The following is a 25,604-nucleotide window of genomic DNA, read 5'->3' as shown; positions in this document are numbered from 1 at the left end:
TTGGTGTAGCTGTGTTGTAAAACCATGTAGGGAGTTACTGCATCTGTACAATATCTTGTTTTGATGGGAAAGCTGATCAGAGAAGCTACTGTAATGACTATTGCTCTCTCCAGTATGCAGTTTGCTGGTCTCTCTGTTGTGCCACTTGGACCTGCTTTCTGTATGGCTCCTCTGTAATTTGAATAACTGAAATAATAAAAAATAGCCTGCTTCATTTTGTGTGAGAGGGTTGTTTTTAACCCAGGTTATTCTAGAGATACAGTTTGTAATGGGGTTACACACAGGCTGCAATTTGCAGAGCAGAGTATCAAATGAGAACAGAAATGAGTAACCTGTGAAAGGAGGATGGGAACTTCTGAAACAGGCTTCATTGGTGGAAGCGGGTCATGAAACTACATCTTTGGTGTGGAATAAAGCCAAGTTTATAGCATAGCAGTTATTCCTGACGAACTTCTCCACGTACACAAACATAGGATATTTAAACTATAGTAAATGTACTGACGTTTACAGCTCTATGAGTGGGAGTGCAATGGCGGAAAATAATTTAGAGGTGAGAGGAATGGCTAGTATAGTCATTGCCAGAAAGGAAGCTACGTGATCTGCAAGCTGAAATCATATGACTTTGCAGACATTGGGAAAATGATTGTTTTCAGTATTAGAAGAATGATTGTTGCTGCTCTGTTTGTCAACTACACTTTGTTCCTTCAGATTTTAACATACGTTTGTTGTCATTTTCTTGGACTGTGTCCCTTTATCTTGCCACAGTGAATGTATGTTGTGGGGATACATGCCTCTAGTAGATAGGGTTGTCTGCAAATACCTTTGCTTCTCAGATTTCTGCTTTTTAAACTGGAACAGAAAAGTAAGGCGGAGAGAGAGATTCCAGGCTTACATCTATTGCTTCATCTTACTGGATTTTCCTGCCTCATTGCAGTCCCGAGGCAGCTATGGGAATGGCTGTATAATTACTAGCACTGCTGTCAGGTCCAAGTAGCCCTAGGGGCTGCAGTACTTGACTGTAGTTGTTTGATGGTTGCCTTATTGTCCTAATTTAAGTGAAAGGATGTTGGAAGAGTGCAAATACACTGGTTTTGTTCTGTTGTTTTTGTTCCTCCCTCCCCCCCCTCTTTCCTGTCCTATGCAGAAACGCAAAAATTGCTCTGAATTCCTACTTGGATTTTGTGGCGGTGGGTCAGGTGCTTAGCTGATGTTTGGCAAAGCTCTCTTAAACCAGGCAGTGCTGTTGTGCTTCGGCTAGGGCTGTGTCCCCTTGCTTCTGTTCAGGGAATGGGACTGTTTGTTCTATGAAACATTTGACTTTTGGCAGTAGGGAATGAAGTATTTGCCACTCGATGCAGAGGCATTTCTCTTAACTATACCCTTACCTATTCTTTGATGCTGCATGGTTTTTAATGGTTTGATTTTAATTTTAGGTATGATGGAAGCAGAATTGATCTTGTTTTAAAGAGATACTCTAGAAATGCTTTTCACGTTTTTTTCACACACTGCAGTGTGAGGATTGGATTGCAGTTTAGACAGGTTGCTTAGTCTCCATTACTGGATGGTGTCAGAGCAGGTATTTGGAAAAGTCCATGCTTTAATCCCTGTTTTTAGCTGTTACCAAGTTGGTAACAGCTGGTCACTTGAAGCATTTCAACAAAAAGCTGGGAAGTGGGTGGTCCAAAATGATGAAAACTGAGGCTGAAGCAAATTGGAATCGTAAAGATTGGTACAGGTTGGTAACAATCACAAAACTCTTGGTGGTGGTGATAGCAATATTGATATTGACTGCTGCCATTTCGTGCATGTTGGCACACATCATCTCAGTGAGGAAATCAATGGAGTCTTGAGCTAGCTGTATGTCTTTTTTTGTCTGAGAAAGAGTAGTCAACGCCACCTCTTTCGGAGTGAGGAGGAGGAAGGGAACCTGGAGGACTAGTGTTTTGTTTGAGTGGGTGTTCAGCAGCTTAAGGTCGTTGAACCCAGTACATAACGCTAGCAAAACAAATGGACTTTACGAACTCTTGGTGAGACTTGTACTGATATTTGAAAGGAAACCTGCAGATCAAAGTAACGGTGTGAGATATTTAAGAGCCTTGGTCAGTCTTTCTGTATGACAAAATTGAGGATTGATGTATTGCTTTTGCCTGGAAAAGAACTGCGTTGGTATTGGAAACACACTTTTAAGTGGTTTGGCTTCCTTGAAACAAGCTGTTTGAAGAAAGAGAGCCACAGAGTTAACATGCTGTTTTAACCATAGGCAGCTGTAGAACATATTTTGAGCCCAGCATGATTGCTGGAAATTATCCTGTTTTATGTTCATATTCTGCCAATATTAGGATTCTTTGAAAAATTATTTGATTTGAAATATGCCCACACAAATCCAAATCTTAAGAGATATATAGAAGAATTGCAAGGTAAAACATGTACTGTGCCATTGCTGTGTATCTTTCCTTTCTTGCTGCTGCTATTGTCTGACCAACACTGGATCAGTAATGGAACGATAGAGTTAAAACTTGGCTCAGCCCCTTCTATCCGGCAAGACTGGATTGTTTTTTAAGGCAAAATGGTTTAATTGTATTCTAACTGCTTCCTTTTTACACTGTTTGTTTCTGTTAGGTAAATGATCCCGGTGGGGATAGTATCTTCAATACCTTGTATGGTCCAAAACAGCCTTATGTTTCAATCTGATTCTGTTAGCGTTGTATTGTAGTAGGAGAGAAGGACGATAGTGTGCACCGTTTTCCTAACGTAAAGAAAATTTTCTTTAAAGTTATGCTGGTTTTGAGTATGCACTGTAGTGTTCCCTGTCTGTGCCATGAATGTGACCATGTTAGAAGAACAAATTGATGCTGAGTGTGGATGGCACTGGTATCCCTGGAGCTGTACTGTAAGAGTCGGAGAATAATCCTGTAGTAACGCCACTTTTAATATAAAATTGAGCCTGTGGTAGTTCGGGGGAGGAGGAAGCTATTTTTCTAGACAGACTTTTTTTTTTTTTTTTTTTTTTTTTCCTGTTTAATATCACTGGCTTTGAAAGGTACATGATCATTCCAGGAATTGTCCTGGAATAATTGTTCCTTAAAAAAATAAAACAAACATGTACGTTGCAGCCATGGCATTGTAAACTGAGGGATCAAAACTGATGCAATCTTTGTTTCCTTCTTAACTGCTCCGTGTTGCACATCGCTTATGTGATTATCAGCCTTGCCTGTGAGGAAAACACCTTTCATGTTTAACTAAACAACGTTCACTTGTCGCACTCGGCTGAGATGAGCACTGCCTTGCAAAATGTGCTGTAAAAAGGTAATCCATTGCAGCATGTCTGTCTGTTCTTTCTTCCCTTTTCCTTTTTTCCCTTCCCCTCTCCCCTTGCCTGGTGCCTTTTATAAAAGGCTTGGTGCAGCTTTGCTCTGGGTTTCGGGGCCTGTTCCCACCGCCTGTTGCCCCTGGTGGGGGGGAGCTGGCCTCCAGCCCCATCTCCCTCCTCCGCGCTGCACTCCTGGTTGGTGGCAGTGGGGACAACGCTTTGCAAACTAGACTTTCCTGTGCTGAGGGAGGCCCTTGTGTTTTTGTTTTAACAGCTTCCTATTGTTTGAAAGGGGTGGTTGTCCCCTCCCTCCCTGTGCTAGCTCCTTCCTCTTCTTTTAAATAATTTTCCCATGCAAGTATTACTCAGAGCAGTTACTCTAACAGTGGGTCTTCTGTGAATTTTTTTCTACCCGCTCTGGTCTCCAACTTTTGTTGCAATACCAATATGGAATACACACAGTAGAACGTGCTTCTAAAGGTAGGTCTTACTAAGTTTAAAATCCGTTGCTTTAATTCAGTGTCACCACTGCTGTGACTATTAATGTTTCTTTTGATTGAATTCAAGTTGTCACAGGAATCTCTACTATATATTATACTAAAGAGTAGAAAATGTTACTTTTCATTGTGGATTGTCTTTGTTTCTAGGATGTAAAGAAAAAATATTTATTAGTATCTTTATGAGTAATCTAATACTGCTGGCTAAAGCTGTGTGCATTTTATTTGTGTTCAGCTGCCTGTCTGAAATACACTTTTTAAGCCAAAAGATGCCTCTGCTTTGTCATACCGTAGCTTCTACTGACTGATAGTATCCTTAGTAAACCCAAACATGAATCCGGTCTGAGTCTTTTCTCACCTTAATATTTGTCAAAACTGGAATGGATTTTGGCAGTTCATTTTCTATCTTAGTTATTTTATACCATAGCTATGCCTAGCCAGAAGCTCTCAAGACTATTTTTTTTCATACTTTAGATGTAGTTTTATTTCCCTCTACTTGCTATTCTTGAGTTCTGTCTTTGAAAGAAAACTCTTAGTGAAATAAGGTATTAAATATATGTAGGGCTCTTTCTTTTCTTTTCTTTTCTTTTCTGCAATGTGTTGATTTTTGAGAGCAAGAACTTGCTTTGGCTGCTTTCCTGATCTCCTTCCTTCCGTAAAATGTCTCGGTTCCAAAGTAAATAGCAATTATTCTGTGAATTTTGAAAATCTGTCTGCTATCCCTTACATTTTTTTTTGCTTCAGCTTGGCATGAAGTACAAGTACATAAGTTTATAGATTAAAAAAATATATATTTTTCATACACATACATACATACATACATTTGGTGATGGTAAACAGAAGCTGTGATTCCACAAAATGTTAAATCTAGTTTTAGGATTCCTGTCACCAGGGGAAAAAAAAGCTACATACATTTCCACTGCTCATGGTGTTGTATAGTAAAAACAAACTCATTCTGCCTGCTTCAATGTTTTAATGTATTTCAGTGCTTTTTGATGAAAAAAATATTTTAATAGTTGTAGTTTGGTTTTAGGCTGTCTGATGGATTGACTGTAGTGTGCCAGGGCTGGGCTGAGCCACAAGCGACAGAGCAGGTGCTGTTCTCCTGCACGCCTTGCTTGCTCCCCTTGCCCGGCTCTAACTTCTTTGGGAGTTAATCCAGCCCACAAAACCGGTGGGGAAAATAGCAGCCTCTCCCCACCCCCAAGTGCGGATTTTGTGAGCTGGATTTGCTTCTGGGATCTCTCAGTGAGCCAGGGGAGGAGGTGCTGGCTGCCTGCCTGGGGGCTGGGGTGGTGATGCCCCCTTGGGTGGCTGCGCGCCTTTGGGGCCTTTGTGCCCAGCGCAGTGCTCCCGCGGGTGGCGCGGCCCCGTCTCGCCCGCCCGCTGCCCGGGCAGGGCACAGAGGCCGTCGGGAACTTGCAGTCTTGATGCAAGTTCAGATTTGTGCTGCTGGGTGATTTGCTAAATGTGAAGTCAGCCTGAAAGGAGGACGCAGGGACTGCCCACCTGACAACTTAAGGGCTGAAACATTAAGAAGCTGCTTTTTTTTTTTTTTCCTCCCCTCTCCTCACTTTTTCTTGCCTTTTTTTTTCCTGATATAAAAACATTTTATGGGTGTTTGTTCTTAGCACACTGTACTTTTTGGGAGTTGCAGAAGTCTTAGGACCTGGTCATCACTAACCTATATATTTTTTCTTAACTCGCTGTTGGAATCATTTTTTTTCTTTGCAAAGCGGAAAAAGCTCTACGCTAAACGTACAGGGTCTCGTGGGTTATCTGAAGTTACCCGTGTGTAACGTAATGCTACCTACAGGTTGTATTCAGTATCTCGACCTTACGAAAACAAAATAGAGCGATTCCAGTTTAGAGAGCTCCCAGCTGAGGCCACAGAAATATGATAAACAGCTAGAGAAGTAAAGGAAACAGCCTGTGGTGGCTGTCAGGGTGAACGGTGGTTTTGGCGCACCTGCTGCCTGACTGCTGAGCTTTCGCTCCGCCTGGCAGGAAAGGAGTGATTTGAAGGAGGACTAACAGGATAGTTTTGTAGATGTTTTAGGTGTGTTTCCATCCTCTCTGGGGGAGAGAGCACAGCAGTGCTTGCTTGGAAATGCAACAAATGACTGGCATCAACAACTATTGTGGCAGGATTTAATGGCGTGCTTAAAAACAGAAATGTTAAGATTATGCCAGGTGTAAAGATCCCTTAGAAGGGAGAGCTAGGGAGAAAGATGTACCACAGGAGGAGCAATACTGATGTGGTATGGTCAAAGCGACATGTTAGGGGAAATGATGTGTTGCACTATCTTTCTGAATAGATACAAGCAGAAGAAAATTACTTTTTCTCAAGACCAGAAAAAGGATGTTTAAAATTTTGTTTGTTTATTTATTTATTTTTAGTAATAAAGATGCAAAGTGAAGAGAGGAGCTCCATATTTTCAATATGACAGTTTTCCACTCCAGCAAGAGCCAAGCAATGTTAATCAGTTGCTTCTGGGAGTTGTCCCAGATGTGAGCTGTGATATGAGATAGCTGTGGCACACTGTTCTCTGGAAGAAGCAAAGTCATTTCATCCATTCTTCAATTGCCTGATTTCAAGTTCTAATGTTTTGGATCATAGTAAGAGACTTTTAATTGATGTATTGGAATTCCACAAGTCATCTTTAGGTTTCTAAGGTATGTGGATCCATAAGAGGACAGGTATTGCTCTTCCTGCCCTAATCAATGGGACCTGGGTACTCATCTATTGTGACTGAGAACTTGACAGGCCTGGGAAGAAGTAAGACTGTTAAAAAGACAGGAAAAAATCTTTCCTAGGCGAATGGGAAAAAAAAAAAAAAAAAAAAACTCACCCAACAGAGTACATCTTGGCTCAAACTCAGAACTGTATAGCTTCAAATGGAGTAACTTCAGTCCTGATCAAGCACAAATGTAACACTCTTTCCAGTTCAGCCATTCAATTGTGTGTGCACACGCACTGTGTATGTGTGCATATATGTTTGTATGCATATGATTTTATTTTTTGCTTAATCAGGAGGGATACACAGAATCGCAGTCTGGATAGAATATTTTAATTTCCTCTCCTCTTACAGTTGTGTATAAGGAAGTCGTAGATGTTATAATGCTGGTTAAGCAATGGATGATAATTATGACAATGTAACTGAATGCTTGCTTCTGATATTGAGGGAAAATTTATTGTTGTGATTTCTCAGCAAAACATTTATTGTGATGTGATGTAGTGACTGAAGATTTTAGTCATGGTACGGTATTTCTTTTTGATATTCTTTTTTTTTTTTTTTTCTTTTTCTTTTCAAGATGTCAGAGGATCATTTTTTTGGGAGAGGGAGAGGACTTTTAAACATGATAATAATTGTTTTTTTCCTTTCATTGCCTGCTGGTGCTGTGCATATGCACCTGTTTTTGTACCAAGCTGCTAATCTTCCTTGGACCATTCTCTTTTCCAACTCAGGAGTTCAAACCAAATGCAAGAGCCACGTTTCTTTGGCAACTAGTGAATTCTGGGGAAAAATAAGTTATATTGTAGGATGTAACAATGCTTAGAGATGAGAGCCTGGAGCATAACAACTCACTATTGTTGTAACAGGATTTGGCATAGAGCGGATGTGTGCGATGCATGGCACGTATCCCTGCTGTTGTACTGCAGCTCTAAGGGGAAGGCTCCGTCCTGCAACGGGCCCCAGGAAAGTGCTGGTGCAGGAGCTGCTGCATGATCCAGAGCCGGGACTCGGGGAAGAAGCAAGTCACAGAGACTGTTCAGGGTCGCTATAGTGGCAGACAGAGCCCACCGCAGCTATGGGGTGGGTATGCATAACCATTCCCTAGCGGTGACCCTCTAAAAAAGACCACAAGAATATTAAAATCAAAAAAGCCAAATTTTATTTAAACAAGAACTAGAAATTTAGCCTTTTTAAAAAGGGAAAATTCAAAGGAACTGCGCAAGACAGAACAAAAACATGCTTGCACCAGCACTCCTGTTGCCTACTATGCATCTGCTTCACAGTCTATCAGTGACTTAGTGGTCCCAGATGTCTTAAGAAATTTTTATGCTATGCATAAGGCCAGCTCAGGCATCTCTTCAGCCTGCCATACCCAGCAGTTCTTCGAGTCCTGTCCTTTAAGCATCCATGGTTTCTTCCCAAGGGGGATGGAGATTTAGGTCTCTGCCCTTCGAGGCTTCACATCGTAGAGGTGCCCTCTTAGAGGATCGTGCACGTAGAAGCAAGAAAGTAAGTGTGACCATAGGCGATGCCATCCTGTGAGCCTGGCGCCCTGCAGCGTGCTGTGGAGCAGGAGCAGCAGCAGAGCTGTCCTCACCTCTTGGGTGTGATGTTTCCCCAAAGTTCCTCTCTGCTTCACCCTCCAAGGCTCATTCCCTGAAATACCCTGTTCGATGTCTGTAGTTTCGCATGCGATTTTGTCTGCTGGCGCAGAATGGGGTTGGGAGAGTAACAGAAATAACTGTTTGCTTATCAGTAGAACACAACCCTGCAGTAACATTGAAATGGTTGAACTGCTACTGAAAGAAATAAAATTAAATCTCTAAAGTAAGCATCCTTTTATTTTTTTTTCCCCAGCTGAAATCCAGTTATCTGAAGTTGAGCAAGGCTACTGTTTTCTCTAATGACTTTACTTTTGCAGTGTTGAAATTTGCAGTGTTTAACATTTGTTGTAGGGTAGATACATTGCAGTGCTGTCAGGTCAGGCCTCCGTTTTGTATATACAAGCTTTTGTACATACCGTCAAGCTTGTTCTTCTTTCATTCTGTTTTAAAATAATCTAATTCTATGAGGGTGCTTTCCTCTCCAAACACACTGATTGATTAAATGTATTTATAACTTGGCTGTGCCTCTATGGAATTCTGTTTCAGTTTTACATTTAACATTTAATTTGTTTTGGTTGCAGAGACAGGAACTTTTTTGGAAACTTCCTCTTCGCATTCTTTCTTTCTGCCACATGATCAATCCCCAAGTAAAGTGCAAATACTCCTTTCATGATATATACCCCCTTTCTGGCAATTTCTTTCTTTTTTTTTTTTTTTCTTCCTTTTTTACATAGGGAGCTTCTGGTGCCACTCAGTAATGTCATTTCGTCTTCAAGCAGAGAGAAAAATAAATCAAAGCTGTTGACATCATTTAAAAAAAAACACCCAACCAGTCTGTTCAGCTTGTATTATACTACATTTGCACTGCTTCTGCTTCTGTGACCGATTAGAGACAGAGCCTGCTTGTACTTAACAAGAGTCTCTTTCATGCTTTGTGGATCTCTCCAGGCCACAGCAGGACACAAAATAATCCCTTTTGCATTCAGTAGTTTCACAGCATTTTTCTGATGAATATAAAATAAACTTTCTGAATGAAAGCATTAGTAATATCTTCATAAACCTGTTTTTGATACAAGGTAATTGTATCATCACTTCTTTTGATGCACTGAGTACCAACTTCTTTTTCCTAGCAATACACATGAAGAATGAGTGACACTGTCTTAGAATTAAGACTATAAAATCCGTATGGAAGGAGTTGTATATGATTTTATGAACAGTATAGAATGAGTTGCCTAATACTAGGATCTCCCGAGGCTTATATAAGAAATCTTTGAAAATAAAGCTTTTAAAAATTATTTAAGAAATTTGACTTCAGACTTTGCATTCAGAGAGACTGGAGTTTTGGGAAAATTTGTATACAAACACTATGGCATCACCGTATTTTTAATTGAAAATGAAGGGTCTGTACATCAGGAAAATGGTTTATAGGGTTCAAGCTGCATTTCACCTAGGAAATTTTGCTCTGTGTACTCAACACATTTTACATAAAGTTTTAGTTTCTGGAATGTATTTCTGACAAATATGCTGTACATGAAAATCAAAGAAAACATCTTTCCCTGTTTTAACCTGGTACTCTAAATCTCATACAGTGAAATAAGTTGAAATGGATTTGAAAACTTTCTTTCCATCTGTTTGAGAAGTAGGTATTTTTTCCTCTATTCTCAAATTTTTATGCTAGTACATCTTTCAGAATGTCTTATACCAGCGTAAAAATGTTTGTTAGGACTGTAGGCAGTTTGGTTGAAATTGGTCCTTCGTTAGGAGAACGGTTGTGCTTTGACTGTCCCGTTACGGCTTTGTTTATAGAAGAAGGTGTGCGGTAAGAACTCTTAGGTGAGGTTCTAGTGACTGCTTATTTAAATAAAATAGCAGAGTTCAAGCAGAGTAGATTGTCCATTTGTAAGAGACTTCTCAGTGAAAGTAGAATTTCAGGTGCCATGTGTCACTGCATGTCCTGGTATGCAGGCAATCCTTTTCTGTATTTGCAGGAATCACTCTATGGCCTTGATTGTATTTAATAGTTAGCTTTGAGTTCAGGTCTGTGTGTTTTTCTCTGCGCGTTTGGTTGTCGATACCCACCCTTTAAAACACGCGGAGCCACGTGACATGGGCGCTTGCTTTACGAGATCCTGCAGTGTGTTGGGCTGCAGTTGAGAGAGGCACAGTGTGTCCATGGCTGTCTGCTCAGCCAGCGGGGTCCCAATCAGCTAGGTCTGTCCCTGGGCTGCAGAACTGCAGAAGCCATAGAGGGGCCATGGCAGTGTATTACAAATGTTTTATTTGCTAGGGGAGACGAGAGACCTAGCTGCAAATTTGCATGTAAAATTTTGAAGCTTGGTTATATCTGTCTGCTTCCTGTTTCCAAAAAAAACAAAAACAAAAAACAAACAAACAAAAACCCAAACCAAAAAACCCACCAAGCTAGGCCCCAGCTTGCACAGAGAATGTTTTCCTCTATAATTTGCCTAAATCCACTGGTCAGATGTTTTCTTCCGCTGGTCTCCTAGTTTTATGGAAAACAATAAAACAGACTTTGATTTCTGCTCCCTCTGCTTGCCTATTCCAGATTGTTTGTAAGGTATAGGGTATCACAGTATGTTTTCCTGACTTGTTTGTTTGTTTGTTTTACTCTTCCCATATGCTGTTAGCCACTGTTGGAGACAGGATGTTTTGATTCAGTAGGCTTGCTCTTGTGTTATGTTCAAATGTTGTTCTTACTTAGGTTCTGAAGTTTTCCAGGGGGTTTTGCAGAAAAATACTTCTATATACAAAGCCAAATCAAGCAAAAATGAGTTTCCCTATTCGTGTTAGTTCTATCAGTTCTTCCAAACTAAATAGTAACAATCTCAAAACAGAGTTGAGATTAAGTGTTTATGCATGTATGCATACACTCATGATTCTATTGAAGTATTATTTATAGCTATAGAGCACAGATGACTGCTTTTAATTAAAAAAAAAAAAGAGAGAAAAAAAAAAAGAAAAATTGCCATGTCATGGATGCTTGGTGCATGGTTTTATTTCCTTATGTAGAATTCTGTATCTGTATAATGTTTTAAATTGCAGGAGCAGTCCTGCTTGTCAGCTGTACAGGGCAGAAGATAAGAATTTAGTTTTATTTAACACTGGGACCCAGTGTGGACATCCTTAACTACTCTTCTCTCTTTCTTTACACTTCTTATGCTTTTTCTGTGCAGGTTCCACTTTACTGCTTTAGTTTTACACCTTCGTATTAGTCTGGCAAGAACACTGATGTAACAAGCCATCTCGGTAAGTGGTAATGGTAGTATAAGCAAACACGAGATACAGTGTAAGAATAAGCTGTAAGTACTATTTTTCAGCTTTTGGCTCTCTAATATCAAAAATTATTCAGAGCCTAAGAGAAAATAGGAGGACACATTCCATAAATGAGGCTCTATTGTCATTTTCAGGCACTATAGAGTACATTGTCTGGCCCCCAGTTGCTGATCAAGGAGATGGGAATCCCGTAGCTCTGCTTTACAGCTGCGCTCCCTGGGTGTGAGTTTTGGATAGCCAGGGGTGCCCAGGTTCACTGTGTGCCCGCGTTGAGGAAGCTGCATTCTGCCCTAGGTGTCTTGTTTGCCCTTGAGCACTACCTGGAGAGGACAGTGCGTCCTGGTGTTCAACTTAGAGATACTTAACACACCATTAGAAAGACTATTTTCCCCCTGTTGGCCGTCTGTCTGTTTGGTCAAAGTCTATCACTACTCTCACCGTGCTGCTGCCTTTGCTTGCTCTCAGCTGTCCTTCTTTGCAGTTGGGTACTGGTGGTGCTAGGGTTGATTTGTTTGTGTTCCTTGCCAAAACAAACATGTATGCAGATGTCTGTGTATTAAGACATTCAGTTGTTTCAAACATTACTCTTCTGGTTAATGAAGTGGAGGTACATGTGATGGTGTAATGTAAACAGCATATGATTGAGGCATCCTGCTTTAAGGAGGGAGAGAGAAGTGAAGATTAGAAGCAGAGTTCATAGTTACAGCAAGGTAGCTGTTTCAGAAGAGGCTGAATATTCTGAAAAAAAATGATGTCTTTTAGCAGTAAAAAAATGGAAGGGTGGCAGCAAGATTTTAGGATTTAAAAATTGTCAGTCTTTAAGCCTTATGTTGTTGAATGCTACTGAATATTACTGAAGGCTTCCAGGTAGCTCTTCAGTCATTATTGGGGTAGAATTTGCAAGGCAACATAGGATATATTTGTTTTCTTGGGTCAGTAATATTACTTACTGAAGAAAGGAGAGATTGTGAATGGGCCTCTGCAGAGGGGAGAGGAGAGGACCATGAAATCTTGTTGCTATAGCTGATAGCTGTAAAATGTAGAATTTTACTTTAGAAATGTTTGTTTATACCTCGAGATTGAATCAAGTACTGAATTCATCTTGAAGCTTTCCTTTGGAAAGCTTGGTGAAGGTTGGGAAGTAAGTAATGAGCCGCAGGAGGCTGTCTGGGCGTTCGCTAAAGCAGGGCTAGAATGCTCCATCTCGCCATATGGTTCACAGCTGCCCTATTCGTGTTTGCCTTAGTTTTCTGCGTTATGTAGCACTGAGTGGTAATGTGGAGTGGAGATTGCTTTTGAGAACTTGCATAATATTTGAGGATGCCATATTTTTCCTTTTTATCCTAACTCCAAAAATTCCCTATGGAGTAGCATTAAAAACTGGTTTAACCCCTTCCTCGTTCCGCATTTATGAAATGTTCATCACCAAACCCAGAAAAGATAGAGTTTTTTAAATACAGTCTTTCTAGAGTAAACTGAGATTTCATGTAGAAGGTAATATGAAATGTTGTACTAACTGCTTCGGAAGTCCTCTTCCACCTAGGTGTTTTAAGCTACCTGCTTTTATTATCATGCAAGATTTAGAATTTTTTTAAATTTATTTCCATCTAGCTAAATTTTCGTCGTTTTGTAAAATCCTTCCCACTTCAACTATCAGAGCAAAGTTGCTGAGGTAACAAAATCTTCTGGATATATGTTTTATATCGGTATAACTGAAAGGTGAGCAAGCAGGTCCTGGAAGGCTTTGACCTAGGATGCCAACTGATGGAGTTGTCTCCCTCTGATAACCTCCATGGTGAATACATGTACTGAAAGTTCCCATGATGCATGATATCAGGGGTTATTAGTACAGTGTTTTTGATATGAGTAAAGGTTTTATCTGGGGAGTGAAGTGTTTTTTTGCGATAAGCACCACACAAAGTAAATAATGTGGCCTTTACGTCTCTAGTAATGATCTCATCTCTCTGGCTTTTGTCTTCTCGAGAAGCCGCTATTGTTCAGTTATTCAGCATTAGGCACTTGTAATTCGCACTGTCTAATGAGAGATGCTTTCCTCCAGAAATTTTGAGGTCATCTTGCAGGTTGAGTTGTTAGATTTCATCAGGAAAGGCTGTAATGCTATTCCCTTTCAGATACTCAGAGCTGTGGGTTTCTTCTGTTGTTTTGTTTTGTTTTTTTTTTATTATTATTACCTACCTTTGAGTGGTTGTCATGTTGTATTAAAGCTATTGAGTAGATGGGTTTTTAACAACTTTTCCAATTATTTAAGAGACAACTGGATAGTTTGGGTCCACTTATCTGTGTTACAAAAATCTGTATCTGGCTATCCTAATTCTCTCTATTGTAGTTATATGGGATAAGTGACATAATTTCACACAGACTTCTATTTAAAATAGAGAAGAAGTAAGTTTGAACAGGAGACGAGTGTTCATCAGCTGACTTACTGCTTTGGAGAAGGACTGTAGAAGTGACAGCTAAGCCTTTGCTAACCCCCAGAAGCATCTGCAAGCAGTTGGGAAGCATCCTAGAATGATTCTCTTGGAGCTGGAGTAGGTGGAAATTTCCAGCCCGCCACCATCACTGAACCTTCTGGAGTTCAAAAGCAATGGCTTTCTGCTGTGTTTTTACTGTGAGAGATGCTCTTTAAAAAGACTTGGCTGGCTGTCAAGCTTAAAATCAAATGGTTCAGATTAGATAAGTCTTCACAGTATTTCATTAGACTGTTTTAAGACACAGTTCACTGTAGTTTTGTAATATGTACGTGAGCATTTGGGCTGAAGAAGTTAGAGAAATGCAGCCTGCTATAAAGAATGAACAAACTTCATGTAGTATAAAGCTGCTTGACCTCTGCAGCTTGCTGAGTCTTGCTTTTGGGTGATTCTGCAGGACATTGTCTCCCCACAGCCCTTTTTGGTCTGAACAGTTAGCAGGAACATAGTGGATTTTTTTACGGGTTATTTGCTTGTTTGGAAAGTCAGTATAAAACATATTCTTTCTTCATAAAAAATGTACTCAGAGTTTCTCTCTCTCTGAACACTGTTAAAAGCAATAAGTTGTTTACTAGTTCAGAAATGCCAGTGTTGCCACTTAAAGGAGCTGTATTCCCCAAAAACTCTTTGTCCCCCTCAGTGTCCTGCTTACAGTTTTTTATAGAGGTTTGTAGGCTGTATAAATACAAGTGGTAGTGATAGAAATTACTGCAGTTTTAGTCGAGGACACGTGTTAGCCTGGTTTACTCACAGTTCTGTCTAGTCCCTTCAGTATTCGTTTCCATTATCTTGAGATAGTCTCTTGTAGAAAGGGCCTTCCTTGTCTCTTCTGTGAAACCTGGAGGCATCTGCATGGCTTGTCATACCTGTAGGCTGTAAAGGAGTCCAGCTGTGGATTTGGGGAATGCTTTTCTTCAGTCTTTACTCCGAGATCATTCTGATGATATTCATTAGCAGCTTTTAAGCTAACATTTGGATAAATGCCTTGCCTTTGATAAGTGGAAATGTTTGCCTGGTGTCTAAAAGATAATTTATCATAATTTAGACAAATACTGCATTTATTCTCTTACATGGTTCTGGGGTGTTAGCCTTGTGTTGTTGCTGCTCAGAGCTTTGTCGTATTTTTACAGCATTTTACCAATTAGGAATTTTGCCATACGAGAAAGAAAAATAAGTAAGGTTAGTACAATCCTGTTGTAGACATCAGTGGAGCTGTCAAATATTGCCGAGTCCATGTTCTACTCGGTAAACAGAAGGTAGCATTGGGCCTGATAATGAAGGTATTGAAGAGAAGACTGAAATGAAAAACAAGTGCAAGCTTGACGGCAAAAGCATCACAGGTTTTCTTTCCTCCTCTTCTCAACATAGCAATCATGTCTGACAAAAGGCATACATAAAGCACTTTCCTTATCACGAAAACTTTTCCTGGAGAAAGAAACGAATGGAAATAATTGTAGCTTTTGTTAGTATCCTCTAGGTGCACAAAGAAGTCTGCCCAATATTTCTAGCTAAAGGGTGATGATGATCCCCCGAAGGTGAAGTGTTCTTAGAAAGTTGTATTCCCTTCTTTGGCAGTGAAGTAGCTGATTTTGGTTAAGGATGTTGACTTTAAGATCTCTACCCTGTTCACAGTCTTTCTGTCTCTGTCCATCTTTCTTTCCTACACTGAAGTGTTTAATTCGTTCTGCATTTTGAAAGTGTCCTCACAAATAGAAATCACTAAATATAAACAGATTCAGGACCTCTGCTCTTATTTAATAATGTGATAACAAACCTAAATGGTCTTTCAGCTATACTTTGTGATAGATATAAGCAGCTCCTTTCTGAATGTGACTCTTTTTTAATTCAGTCATGTTCCTGGAATAGTTCCTCAAGTAATAGCCTAAAATGCGTGGAGAGACAGGAAACTGAAATAAGAGGGGGGAGCATTACAGTTTTTTCCCTTAAAATGAACAGTAATAGTGTGACCTCATCAGATAAAGAAGGATGCTACTTGAAATACTAAGTTTGTTGGTATGGGCTGGCATCTTTCTTCAGGCCAGAGATACAAGGTGAGCCATGGCTTTACTCAGGGAATGGACCACCGAGGATGCGGTGGGAGAGGTGCCCTTCGGATGCTCTTCCTTGGTCCGTCCAGCTGGTCTCCTTAGCTGGAAGTGCTGCCACCATCAGATCACTGTTGACAAACAGCAAGAAGGCTAGATTAATTTGAGGGAAGGTCTGGAACTCTGAATTTTCACTTATTGTATCTTTTTATTGTATGTTCTTTGCATATTTCTTCATAATAAGAAGAATATTAAAGAATGTATAATCTGCAGTTTTTCAGGGATATAGTTAGCTCTTTTTGAGTTAACTCTTTAATCATGCTGACTACATTAATCTTTGTACCTTATTCCAGTGGATAGTATTCTTGATAGAATAAAATTCAAGTACATTAAAACTTCTTAGGCTATCTGCCTCAGTTCGCTGTGTCTCTAAGGTAGTCTTTTGAGCAACAAACCAGGAACATTTTTTATTTTCTGTGAGAACAGTTTTGTCAAGCGTGGTAATGCTGTTCTTTCCTTTAAAACTCAGTTTCCTGGAGTCTTATCAAGATGGCACTAGGACATATTGTAGCAACAGCTTTTGAATTGGTCATCTGATTTTTTGGCTTAATTTTGTTTTTGTTGGTTTTAAGATATGAGAGTTGCATGGAGCTGCTATTGTTGTGATCTAATATTGAAATATTGTGGAAGACTGGGAAATCCCATCAGCAATTAAATTGTAGGGGTTTTCTTTACAAAGCTGTTGCCTTTTATGTATTCTTAATAGGGGAACAGTCTTGCAAGAACTTCTTTAATCAGAAATAATACATAAAAATGTTTTTTACTCACTTCATTATGTAATTCTCTAGAATTTGTGATGTATATCATCCAAGTGTTATTGTGACTTCATTTCAGGAAGTAAATCTGTTTTTCTTTTCTTTAGTTTTGTCATTGGGGCTGTTTAGCCACAATACCTGGGAGAAATGGCATGTTTGGGGAACACCTGCTGAAAGGCTTTCACAGCAGTACCCTTCTTGTTCCATTACCAGTCACTGTTATTGTTTGGAATTGTATTTTGTGTGCTCGTGTGTACGTTTTATAAGATTGTATAATCATAAAATACATAAAGGTTAGCTTTTTTCCTGCTGGTGGTTCTGCCAGAGGTGGTGAAAGCAAAGCAGATAATTGTAATAATGATTGTTATTTTTTACATAGATCTTTTTTTTCCTCTTGTTTTCTCTTTTTTGTGATTCTTACGGTAGAACAGAGTGTCTGAGTGGTTCCATACATAATCGGTGTGAATATTGTCTTACATATATATTTCAAATTAATTAGAATTCCATTTTGTAGTTATTGTATAATGGTTAGTGCTTGATGAAGTAAAAAACCTGATATTTATTTCCAGGAATCTGCTTTCTATTATAACCAGTTATTGATCAGAATAAGTATTTTTTTGCTTATTCTCTTAATTCTGTGAAGGTTGTATGGCTAAATGACTTACTCTTGTGCAGAAGCATAGAGAATGTAGGATAAATAAGTCAGTGCTGCTAGACCTGTGTAGATCCAGTAATGGTAGTCCTGCAGGGCACCTGGCCGGCCTGCCACAGTCTTACTGTGATGGTGTGCAAAATGCAAAGCCTCCAATTAAATTCTGATCTCAAGACAACAGAAATCAACAGACAAATGTATTAACTTTATTTTTTTCAAGCCAAGCTGTCCCAGTTAATAGAGACACTCTTTTGAGGGCAGAATCTTGTTCTGAATTTAAATACACACTTGGTGCTGCTCACATCTGTTTAACTTTGGGCATGTTTTGGATTGTATTTTCTGTGTTTTCATAGATGCTGTGGAAAGGAGAAGAAAAGGCCTTTCTTTGTGAGTTACAACCCTGAGTGTTTGCCTCAGCTCATTCCAAATTGCATTCTGCTCTCTTGCTGCCCGAGCCTGGCTGCTGCACCTATTGCAAGTAGTGTTGGTTTACAGGGAGCCTTAAATTGCTGCTTGAAACTAAATTACCTCACACAGTATGTTTGACTCGTGGCTCATTAAGGGTTTGAGCAAGGAGAGGGGGTGGAGGCTGAAGCTGCTTTGAAATGAATCCTGTATATGTTCAGCGCTCAGGAATGTTGCACGACTGGCATGATAATGCTCTGTGTCGGCAGGCTTGCAAGCGCATCTGAAATTCGTGTGTGGTGCACTGGGAACCAAGTATTCATCTGTAAATAGAGATTTGCCTGCCTCATAGCAATGCTGAGACTTCATTAATACTTGCAGAATGCATTTAATAGAAATGCAAAAAAAAAAATTACTAAAAGAGAATGGGTTTGGCTGCTGTAACACATTCTTAGATGCAGGGGAAATTCTGTCTGTATTTTGGCGGAAGGTGAAGAATTTATAATTGCGAGGAGGGTGAATAACCTGCCTTCACAAATTCGCAGAATATCTTTGTTTGGAATTATTCTTTGAGTTACTTTTTGCTGATATGTGGATTCTACCTGTATGTATTTTGTAGCGAATTCCTGTTGCAATTGCTTCTTCAGAACAGGAGTAGTATCTTCTTGTTCAGGCCAGTCATAATAGATATTTTCAATTGTTATTTTGTCTACCAATAATGAGATAACCCGATATGTCGTTGGGAATGAGAAAATATTATGTAATTGTCTGTAGAGCAAAGATAGATGAGCTACTCTTGCAAGAACCTTTTTTTTTTTTTTAATTTTGCCATAAATTCCTGGAGTTCCTGTTTCTATAGGACTCTTGCCACTGTTCACCCTAGATGGGTAAAATTGGAATTTGTTAGACGAAATTCTTTTTTACATTTCCTGTAAAATGAGGGCAAAAGTGCATGATAAAGTTCACTTGTGATTAGAAGAGCCATTCTTCTGAATTATTGGTTTGGTTTCTTCAGAAGCATCAATGTATTTTGGAAGAAGTTATACCTTCCCTGTGCCTAGATTAAGTAATTTTTGATACAGACAAGCACCTTCTCTGGTGAAGAAAATTTGGAAATTATTTTGTTGTGATGAAAGCTCTGGGCTTCTAAGTCAGTGGAGAAACATGTAACTTGCCCTTCGCAGTGTTCCAAATTCAGAGCTGCTGCAAAATTCCAATTAGAGAATGGACAATTAATATAGTGATATGCATTCATGGAATTACAAAGCCTGCTACTATTTTTCAGATTAGCAGGAGATCTTGAAGAAATTTATGCTGAAGTGAAATTATGCTTTATACTTCAAGATTGCAAAGGATGTATAAGAAAACTGGCATGAAGTTCATGCAAATATTATTTGTGAGTTCGAGTAGTGGGATTTTTTTGTTGCTTTTAAATCAGAATGCCTTCTTAACCCTTCCAACAGATTTCAGCCCTCTAACATATTTGTTCTCAGAATTCTGTTTTCTTTTGCTTGTTACTCGCTTTTTGGGTGGGGGAAGATTTATAATTTTTGCTTTGTCTTGGAGATTCTGTGTATTGTGGGAGGTGAGGCAACACTGGTCTTGGCAGAACACCACAAAACCAAGAGAGTAATTAAATGACGCAAGCCTTTGATTATTTTTCTCTCTCTCAAGCTTTCTGGCACAGCTGGGCATTCCAATTGCAAAAGAAGGATCAGGAGAAGAAACTTCTGAAGATTGCACGCAGAACTAGAAGAACTGTATCAGAGACGCTTTGCTGTTTTAAAGCTCTTCGCTCTCAAGTTCTGGAGTTGCTTCCCTTTCCCTGAGAGGGTAATGCCTTTTTCATCACCCGAGATAGAAGCGACTGAATGGGAGCCACAAAGGTTTTATTTTGGGCTCAGTTTCTCTGCTAACTAATTGGATTTTCTCCATCTTCTGCAGGAGGATTATAAAAGGATTAGAAAAGGTGTTTTTTCTTTCTTTCTTTTTTTTTTCTTTCTTTTTTTTTTAATTGGGGGCAGAAGGAGGTGTAGGGAGTGGAGGTAGCTGTTGTTTTTCCCTCCTGTTGGTCCTGGGACCAGTGACTTGCCATTTCTTCCCTGAAGTCACTGCCTGTTTAGAAAAGGGAGAAATACCATAACAGATGATCTTGTAAGACCATGGATTCCTTCCCTCTGCAAACTTTGTATGTGACTGCTTGTAAAGGAGGTTTTTGTACACACAAACATCAGATGAAGAATAGCATCCTAGGCTGGATTTAAAAGAAACAGACTGCTTGTGTCCTGATGAAAGGATAAATTTTGTTTAAACTGTAATTGAAAGACGAGTGGATGTTGTTTCTGCTTTCAACTTTGATGAAAGAAGGGAAGGGCCTGATCCGCTAAAATACTCTGCTGACCAAAACCTGCATGTTCTACAGCTAAAATTGGAAAATGTCTTGGAAAAAAAACTATTTTTCTGTAGGTCGGGGGAATGTACAGGGTATGTTTACTCCACGAAATACAACCTCGATAGCCCCCAGTAAAGGTCTCAGCAACGAACCGGGACAGAACAGTTGCTTCCTGAATAGCGCGTTACAGGTAAGAGCACAGAATATAAAATGTTTCTGTCTTTGTCATCTTTTTCTTTCTATTGCAATATTTTCTTAAGCTGCGCAAAAGCCAGGCTTGACTACAAAACTGTGTGCAAGACTCGATAGAATAAAGCTACATTTGGAAATGCAGGTTAGTTGTGTTACAGAATGGAGCTGAAATCCTGAGCTGCTTTAGTTGGAGTTATGTTAAAGGACAAGTGTCTACTTTTTTGTGTTACTGTAACTGATAGCTAAAGGGCAAAAAATAACATTTTTCAGTTTTTCATGGTGAAACTGGCAGCTTTTGAATAGTTACCATTTAATGTAGTTTCATTTTTTTCTGCTTGTGTGAACTTTTAATATGTCATGTACAGATAAAAATATATCCATTTTAAATACAAGAACTATTTTAAAATAGTAAAACTTAAAGTAAATTTAAGTAAGGTATGCAGCAGCATACCTTACACGAAGGTGAAAGCATTGGAACCCGACCTTCACGTACTGTTCTGTATTAACTGTTTACTTCTAAATGTCAAGAGAGAGAGGATATCAATGATATTTGTAGTCAAAGCTGAATTAAAAAAACAAGATGCTAATCGTATATCTAAAAATATGCATTTCTGTATTTTTCATCTTAAAACTTTTAATATTAAATGTTAATCTGAGAGGCTCTTGACTGTTTGCTGTTCCTTAATACTAAATATTTCTTAAAAAAAAAAAAAAAAAAAAAAAAAGAAGCAGAAGTTTTGGGAAAAAAGTTCACTTACTTGATTGAATACTTAATACATGTATTTTTTTTGAATACAATTTTATATGACATTTATGCTCTGCATTTCACTCGTTTACAAACTGTTACAGCTGGAAGCACTTTGTGAAACCAGTGGAAATGTTTTTCAGAATGCTTTTTTCTAGACAGTTGTTTTGGACAAATTAATCAGAAATAAAATGTTGAGGCCCTCTGTTTCTGTGAAGGAAGCATTTAGTGGGATGTCAGGCTGACCATTCCGGTTCTCTCTGGAACCTGGCACAGTGCAATTTAGGTCAAGGTTTTTTTCAATGCAGTTTGCTGCTTTACCAAAGGCTGGTGGGTACTGAGGGCTGCACGTTGCAGGGAAGTCCTGTTATTGTTAGTTGAAGCTGAATTAGGTAGCAATAAGTGTATATAGATATAAAGAGCTGATTGTAAAACACCTCAGAGGTCAGTATTATTGCTATTTTGTAGATGAAGCTACAGATACAAATTTAAATAACTTACTGAGGTTGCACAGATTCAGTGGTAAAGCTAGGAAGAAAACTTGGCACTATGAGAGCCAGCTTTGCCTCTGTTGCTTGCTCAGTGTAGGCTGTCCTTTTTTTTTTTTTTTTTTTTCTCGCGTGTTGTGATGTTTAGCACAATACCTATCCTGAGAGGAAAGAATAACTGTCCACGCTGGCTAGGGTTAGAAATCTGCCACTTATCCATGGTATGTAAATGTACTTCTAATAGTGTCATGCGTGGTGGATTTCAGGATTTGACTGGTTTCACTTGCAAGAGCTTGTTGAGGTATGTGCTACTGCCGATCTGGTCGAAATGCTGGAGCTGCCGACGAGACGGATCCGCGTCCCAGTGCCTTGGGCTCTGGGTCCCTGTGGGTGTCTCTGACAGAAGGGCTCAGGTTCGCGGTGTGGCCACACGGCCACGTGTCGCGGCACGAGTGTGCGTGAGCAGCTGCAGCAAGTGCTGTTGAAGCTGGCACTGCTGCACAGAAAAAGAACCGTGCTTTTCATCTGAAAGCTTGCAGAGAGAAGTTCAAAGGGAGGTCTTGTTGTAAGTTAATGTGTATGAATGCTACAGTTCTGGAGGAGGAAAGATGAAAATGTCAACTTGTGATTGGATAAAAGGCATACTTTATTAAAAGTGATTTCATTGACTTTAATGTACTTCTGCAGTTATTTAGCGTGTGTAATTCTAGTCAAAAGTGTATGCGATATTTTATTCTATAAATTCATAAAATAAGTTGTACTTTTTTGTGTGTTGCAGGTTCTCTGGCACTTGGACATTTTTCGCCGCAGTTTCCGACAAATCACAACACACAAATGTATGGGTGATTCTTGCATCTTCTGTGCTCTCAAGGTAAAATAAATAAATAAATAAATAAACAGAAAAGATTGCGCAAACAGAAATATTTCCAATATTTAACTAACATATCTAATTAAACTTGCATGTGGAAATTGATAACAGCAAAGGTGTATCTGATTATATACCAGCTGCAGACCCTTTTAGATAGTACTGTCTTTTCAGTATGATCATGCAATAAATTACGAAAGTATTTTATGCAAAACTTCAGATAAAAGGAGTCTCATCAATTGAGCGTGTGTCACTGTGAGCCTCTGTTGTCTGAAAGATTAGTTCAGCCACTGAAGTGTCGTTTTTCTTTGTTTCCAGTGGTGTGGAGTTTTTCTTTTTTTTTTCTTTTGGTTTATATATCTGTGTTCCATATAAAGTCAGTATGTTGTTCAGATTTTACCTTAAGAGCTGCTTTTATTGTCAGCACGTCAACTTTAAGCCTTTCTGTTCAAAACTTGATTATGTAAGACTAGGAGGTATTTTGCACTGTAAATATTGATGTCTGCATTAAACGAACTGCTCTTTGTGGCATCTGTTTTAGCGAATACCAGATACAATAACTAGCTGTCATAGATATTGCCTGGACAGAAAGAGCTAGATGCTGGCTTACCTCTGATTCCAGGCTGGCTTCATGTATTTAGATAAATGCATTTATCTCCTTCCAGTAATTTTCAGTGCCTGTTTTTTGTGCCTTCCTCTTTAAATTCTCCTGCTGCAAACCCACAGCTCCATCTAATCTGGTGGGAGAAACAGACGTGATCCAAACCTGCTGAAAATACTGGCTTTAAATCTACCTCAGCAGTTATTTTTTTTTTCTTTTTTCCTCTGTGATACTGGAACTGAGGCATTTTCTTTGATCACAAATGGGTTGTAAAATCTAAGCAAAATATTCAAATGCATTGTGGGGGAATTTATTGTGCTATGCTTTCTATGTGCAGTAATAAAAAAGACAGACAGCATGTTTTATAAATATGGCAAAATAAAGAGGGAGAGTGCAAGGATTAAATTAACATCTGAAGACAATATTTATAGTATACTAGCTGTCTTGCTACTGTTAAGTGACTTTAAGGTGCTTTGGCAGAGACAGGCTTGAAATGAAAGCTATCTAGTGAGTATTTGGACCCTCACTGAGGGATCTTTCCTTGCAAAAGAAGAGCAAAGACGAGACTATTAAGATAAGATGTGAAAGAAGGTAAGTAATTCCCTTCTGAAGAGGAAGCTATGAAGGCATATCTGTTGAAATGATGAGACAGGGTGGTTTTTACGGCAGTATTGTCAAGGATATTACAATAGTTTAGGAGTAAGATAGCACAGCCTAAGTGAGAAATAAATCTATGGAGACAAAGGAAAGATGGAATATAATCCTTTCTTTCCTGTATAAGAAGTGGCAGGACTTAGACGGGATCTGATTTGAGTTCATTGAGTTCAGTGGGGTAAATGAGTTGAAAGTAATTCTTAGATCATGCCCTTGAGTATCACAAGATGATTGCTGCATTTACCCTTGTTTGGTAAATGAGAAGAAGAGGACAGAGAGAAAAGGATTTGGGAAATTATTGTGAAAATAAGTTTGGGATGTTTTAGGGTTTAACCTAGCAGCAAGGTATGGCAAGAAGATTCCAGGAGGTCGGACAAGTCCTGCCATTTGAATGAAAGTAGATTGTATTCTGAGGCAGAGTTGTGAAGTTTTACTTTAAAGATAATGTTTGAAAACTTGTTTTGAATGACAGTACTGAAAAAGGAATGAAAAAGGAGAGGATGAAACTTTGTGGAAATAGTAGTGAAAAGCAGACTGCATAAAGATGCATCTGGATTAGCAGTACTAGAATGAAAGCACTACAATAAGACCAGAAGACGACAGGACCTTTGGAGTAGGTGCGCTAAAAGCAGGCATTGAGTCAAAGAGAACGAGAATATTTGGTTTAGTTAATAAAATCCTTGCTTTTGATGTCTTAGTGAAGTGGGCAATATGTTATTTTAAACTTGTAAGTGACAGGTAGAGTGGCAGAATTCACAAATTTTATGCCTGCAGCCATATGTTCACTTTTAAATCATGTAGCTCTTGAAAAATTGCTTTGTCCTCTTGCTCCCAAGGATTTTCGAGGGTGTTTTTTTTGATTTGCTTCCTACCTGAAGTTCTTACTAATGCCATATTTAACCAGAAGGTGCTACAGTCCACAGTTTTCAACAATGCTGTTGCATTGCACCAGATCCTTCAAGTTCTTTTCATAATTCAAAAAACTTGCATCTAGTTGTGCACAGAGTTCTTATACCTTGCAAAACAAAGTGTGTGCAATAAAAAATTCTCAGGTAATGCATAAACAAGCTAAGAATCATCTGGAGAAGTGTTTCTGAATATAGGCAGTAACCAATAAGTAAATGAAGTAAGTAAATAAATTCCAACTGGCTTTAATCCAAGCCATAGTTAGTGTTTTCACTATCTGCAGTCTTCTTCATGGGAAATTTCAGTGTGTTCTATCCAAGTCTATTCCAGAACCTCTAGAAAGTTTTTAGACATCTATTGTCAAATTATGTAAGAGCAAAAAAAGTATGTAGAAGTCATAAGACTGTTTCAATCCTGATTCTTTTATGCTTGTTAACTTCAGATAAAGGATCTCACAGCTCTAAGTTTTTCTCTGGCTGATGCAATGACCAGTTTCCACCTTTATTAATTTATGGGAAATACTGGTTCATATACATAAATATTTGAGAATTTTCCCCATTTCCATGTTCTTATCAAGTAAAATATTATTATAAAAATGTGTAATAAAGGATGTCAATTACCTCTGAGTGAAATTGAGGCTGCATTCCCCCCCCCCCCCAAAAAAAAAAAAAAAAAAGTAATTGCATGCAGCTGAAAAGGTGAGAATACCAAGTCATAAAAGTATTCACAGGGAATAACTCCCAACTGTGGTGATATTCATCTTCATAAATTCCTTTAGCAGGCAACAGAGGAGAGAGGAAAGGAGGGGAAAAAAAAAGTTGTTGAAGATAAGTTATTCTCTCAGTTGCCCTGGGGTGGGTCAGTGGTTCTGAAACTGCTCTTTTCTGTTTCTTTAAGTATTTGTTAATAAAT

At 39.0% G+C, this 25,604-nt stretch overlaps 1 protein-coding gene across 8 annotated transcripts in view; it reads left to right on the top strand.

Moving 5' to 3' along the window:
• Positions 1–25,604, top strand: part of USP54 (ubiquitin specific peptidase 54) — a 90,803-nt gene that overhangs the window by 15,944 nt on the left and 49,255 nt on the right. For 3 of the 8 annotated variants that reach the window (XM_085312245.1, XM_085312239.1, XM_085312246.1), the window contains exons 3-5: positions 17,798–17,831; positions 19,524–20,431; positions 22,445–22,537. In XM_085312245.1, the coding sequence (XP_085168371.1) occupies positions 20,285–20,431; positions 22,445–22,537 (240 nt within the window). In that variant the 5' untranslated portion in view covers positions 17,798–17,831; positions 19,524–20,284. Of the gene's footprint in view, positions 1–3,692; positions 3,791–17,797; positions 17,832–19,134; positions 19,246–19,523; positions 20,432–22,444; positions 22,538–25,604 lie in introns of those variants that run through there. The other 5 variants (XM_085312244.1, XM_085312241.1, XM_085312242.1 and 2 more) reach the window with 3 other exon arrangements.

This window comes from Rhea americana, unplaced genomic scaffold, assembly GCF_003343005.1.
Source record: "Rhea americana isolate MKP2758 unplaced genomic scaffold, rheAme1 scaffold_36, whole genome shotgun sequence".
NCBI classification, from domain to species: Eukaryota; Metazoa; Chordata; class Aves; order Rheiformes; family Rheidae; genus Rhea; species Rhea americana.
The sequence above is the reverse complement of the archived record's forward strand: the minus strand, read 5'-3'. Positions and strand labels throughout refer to the sequence as shown.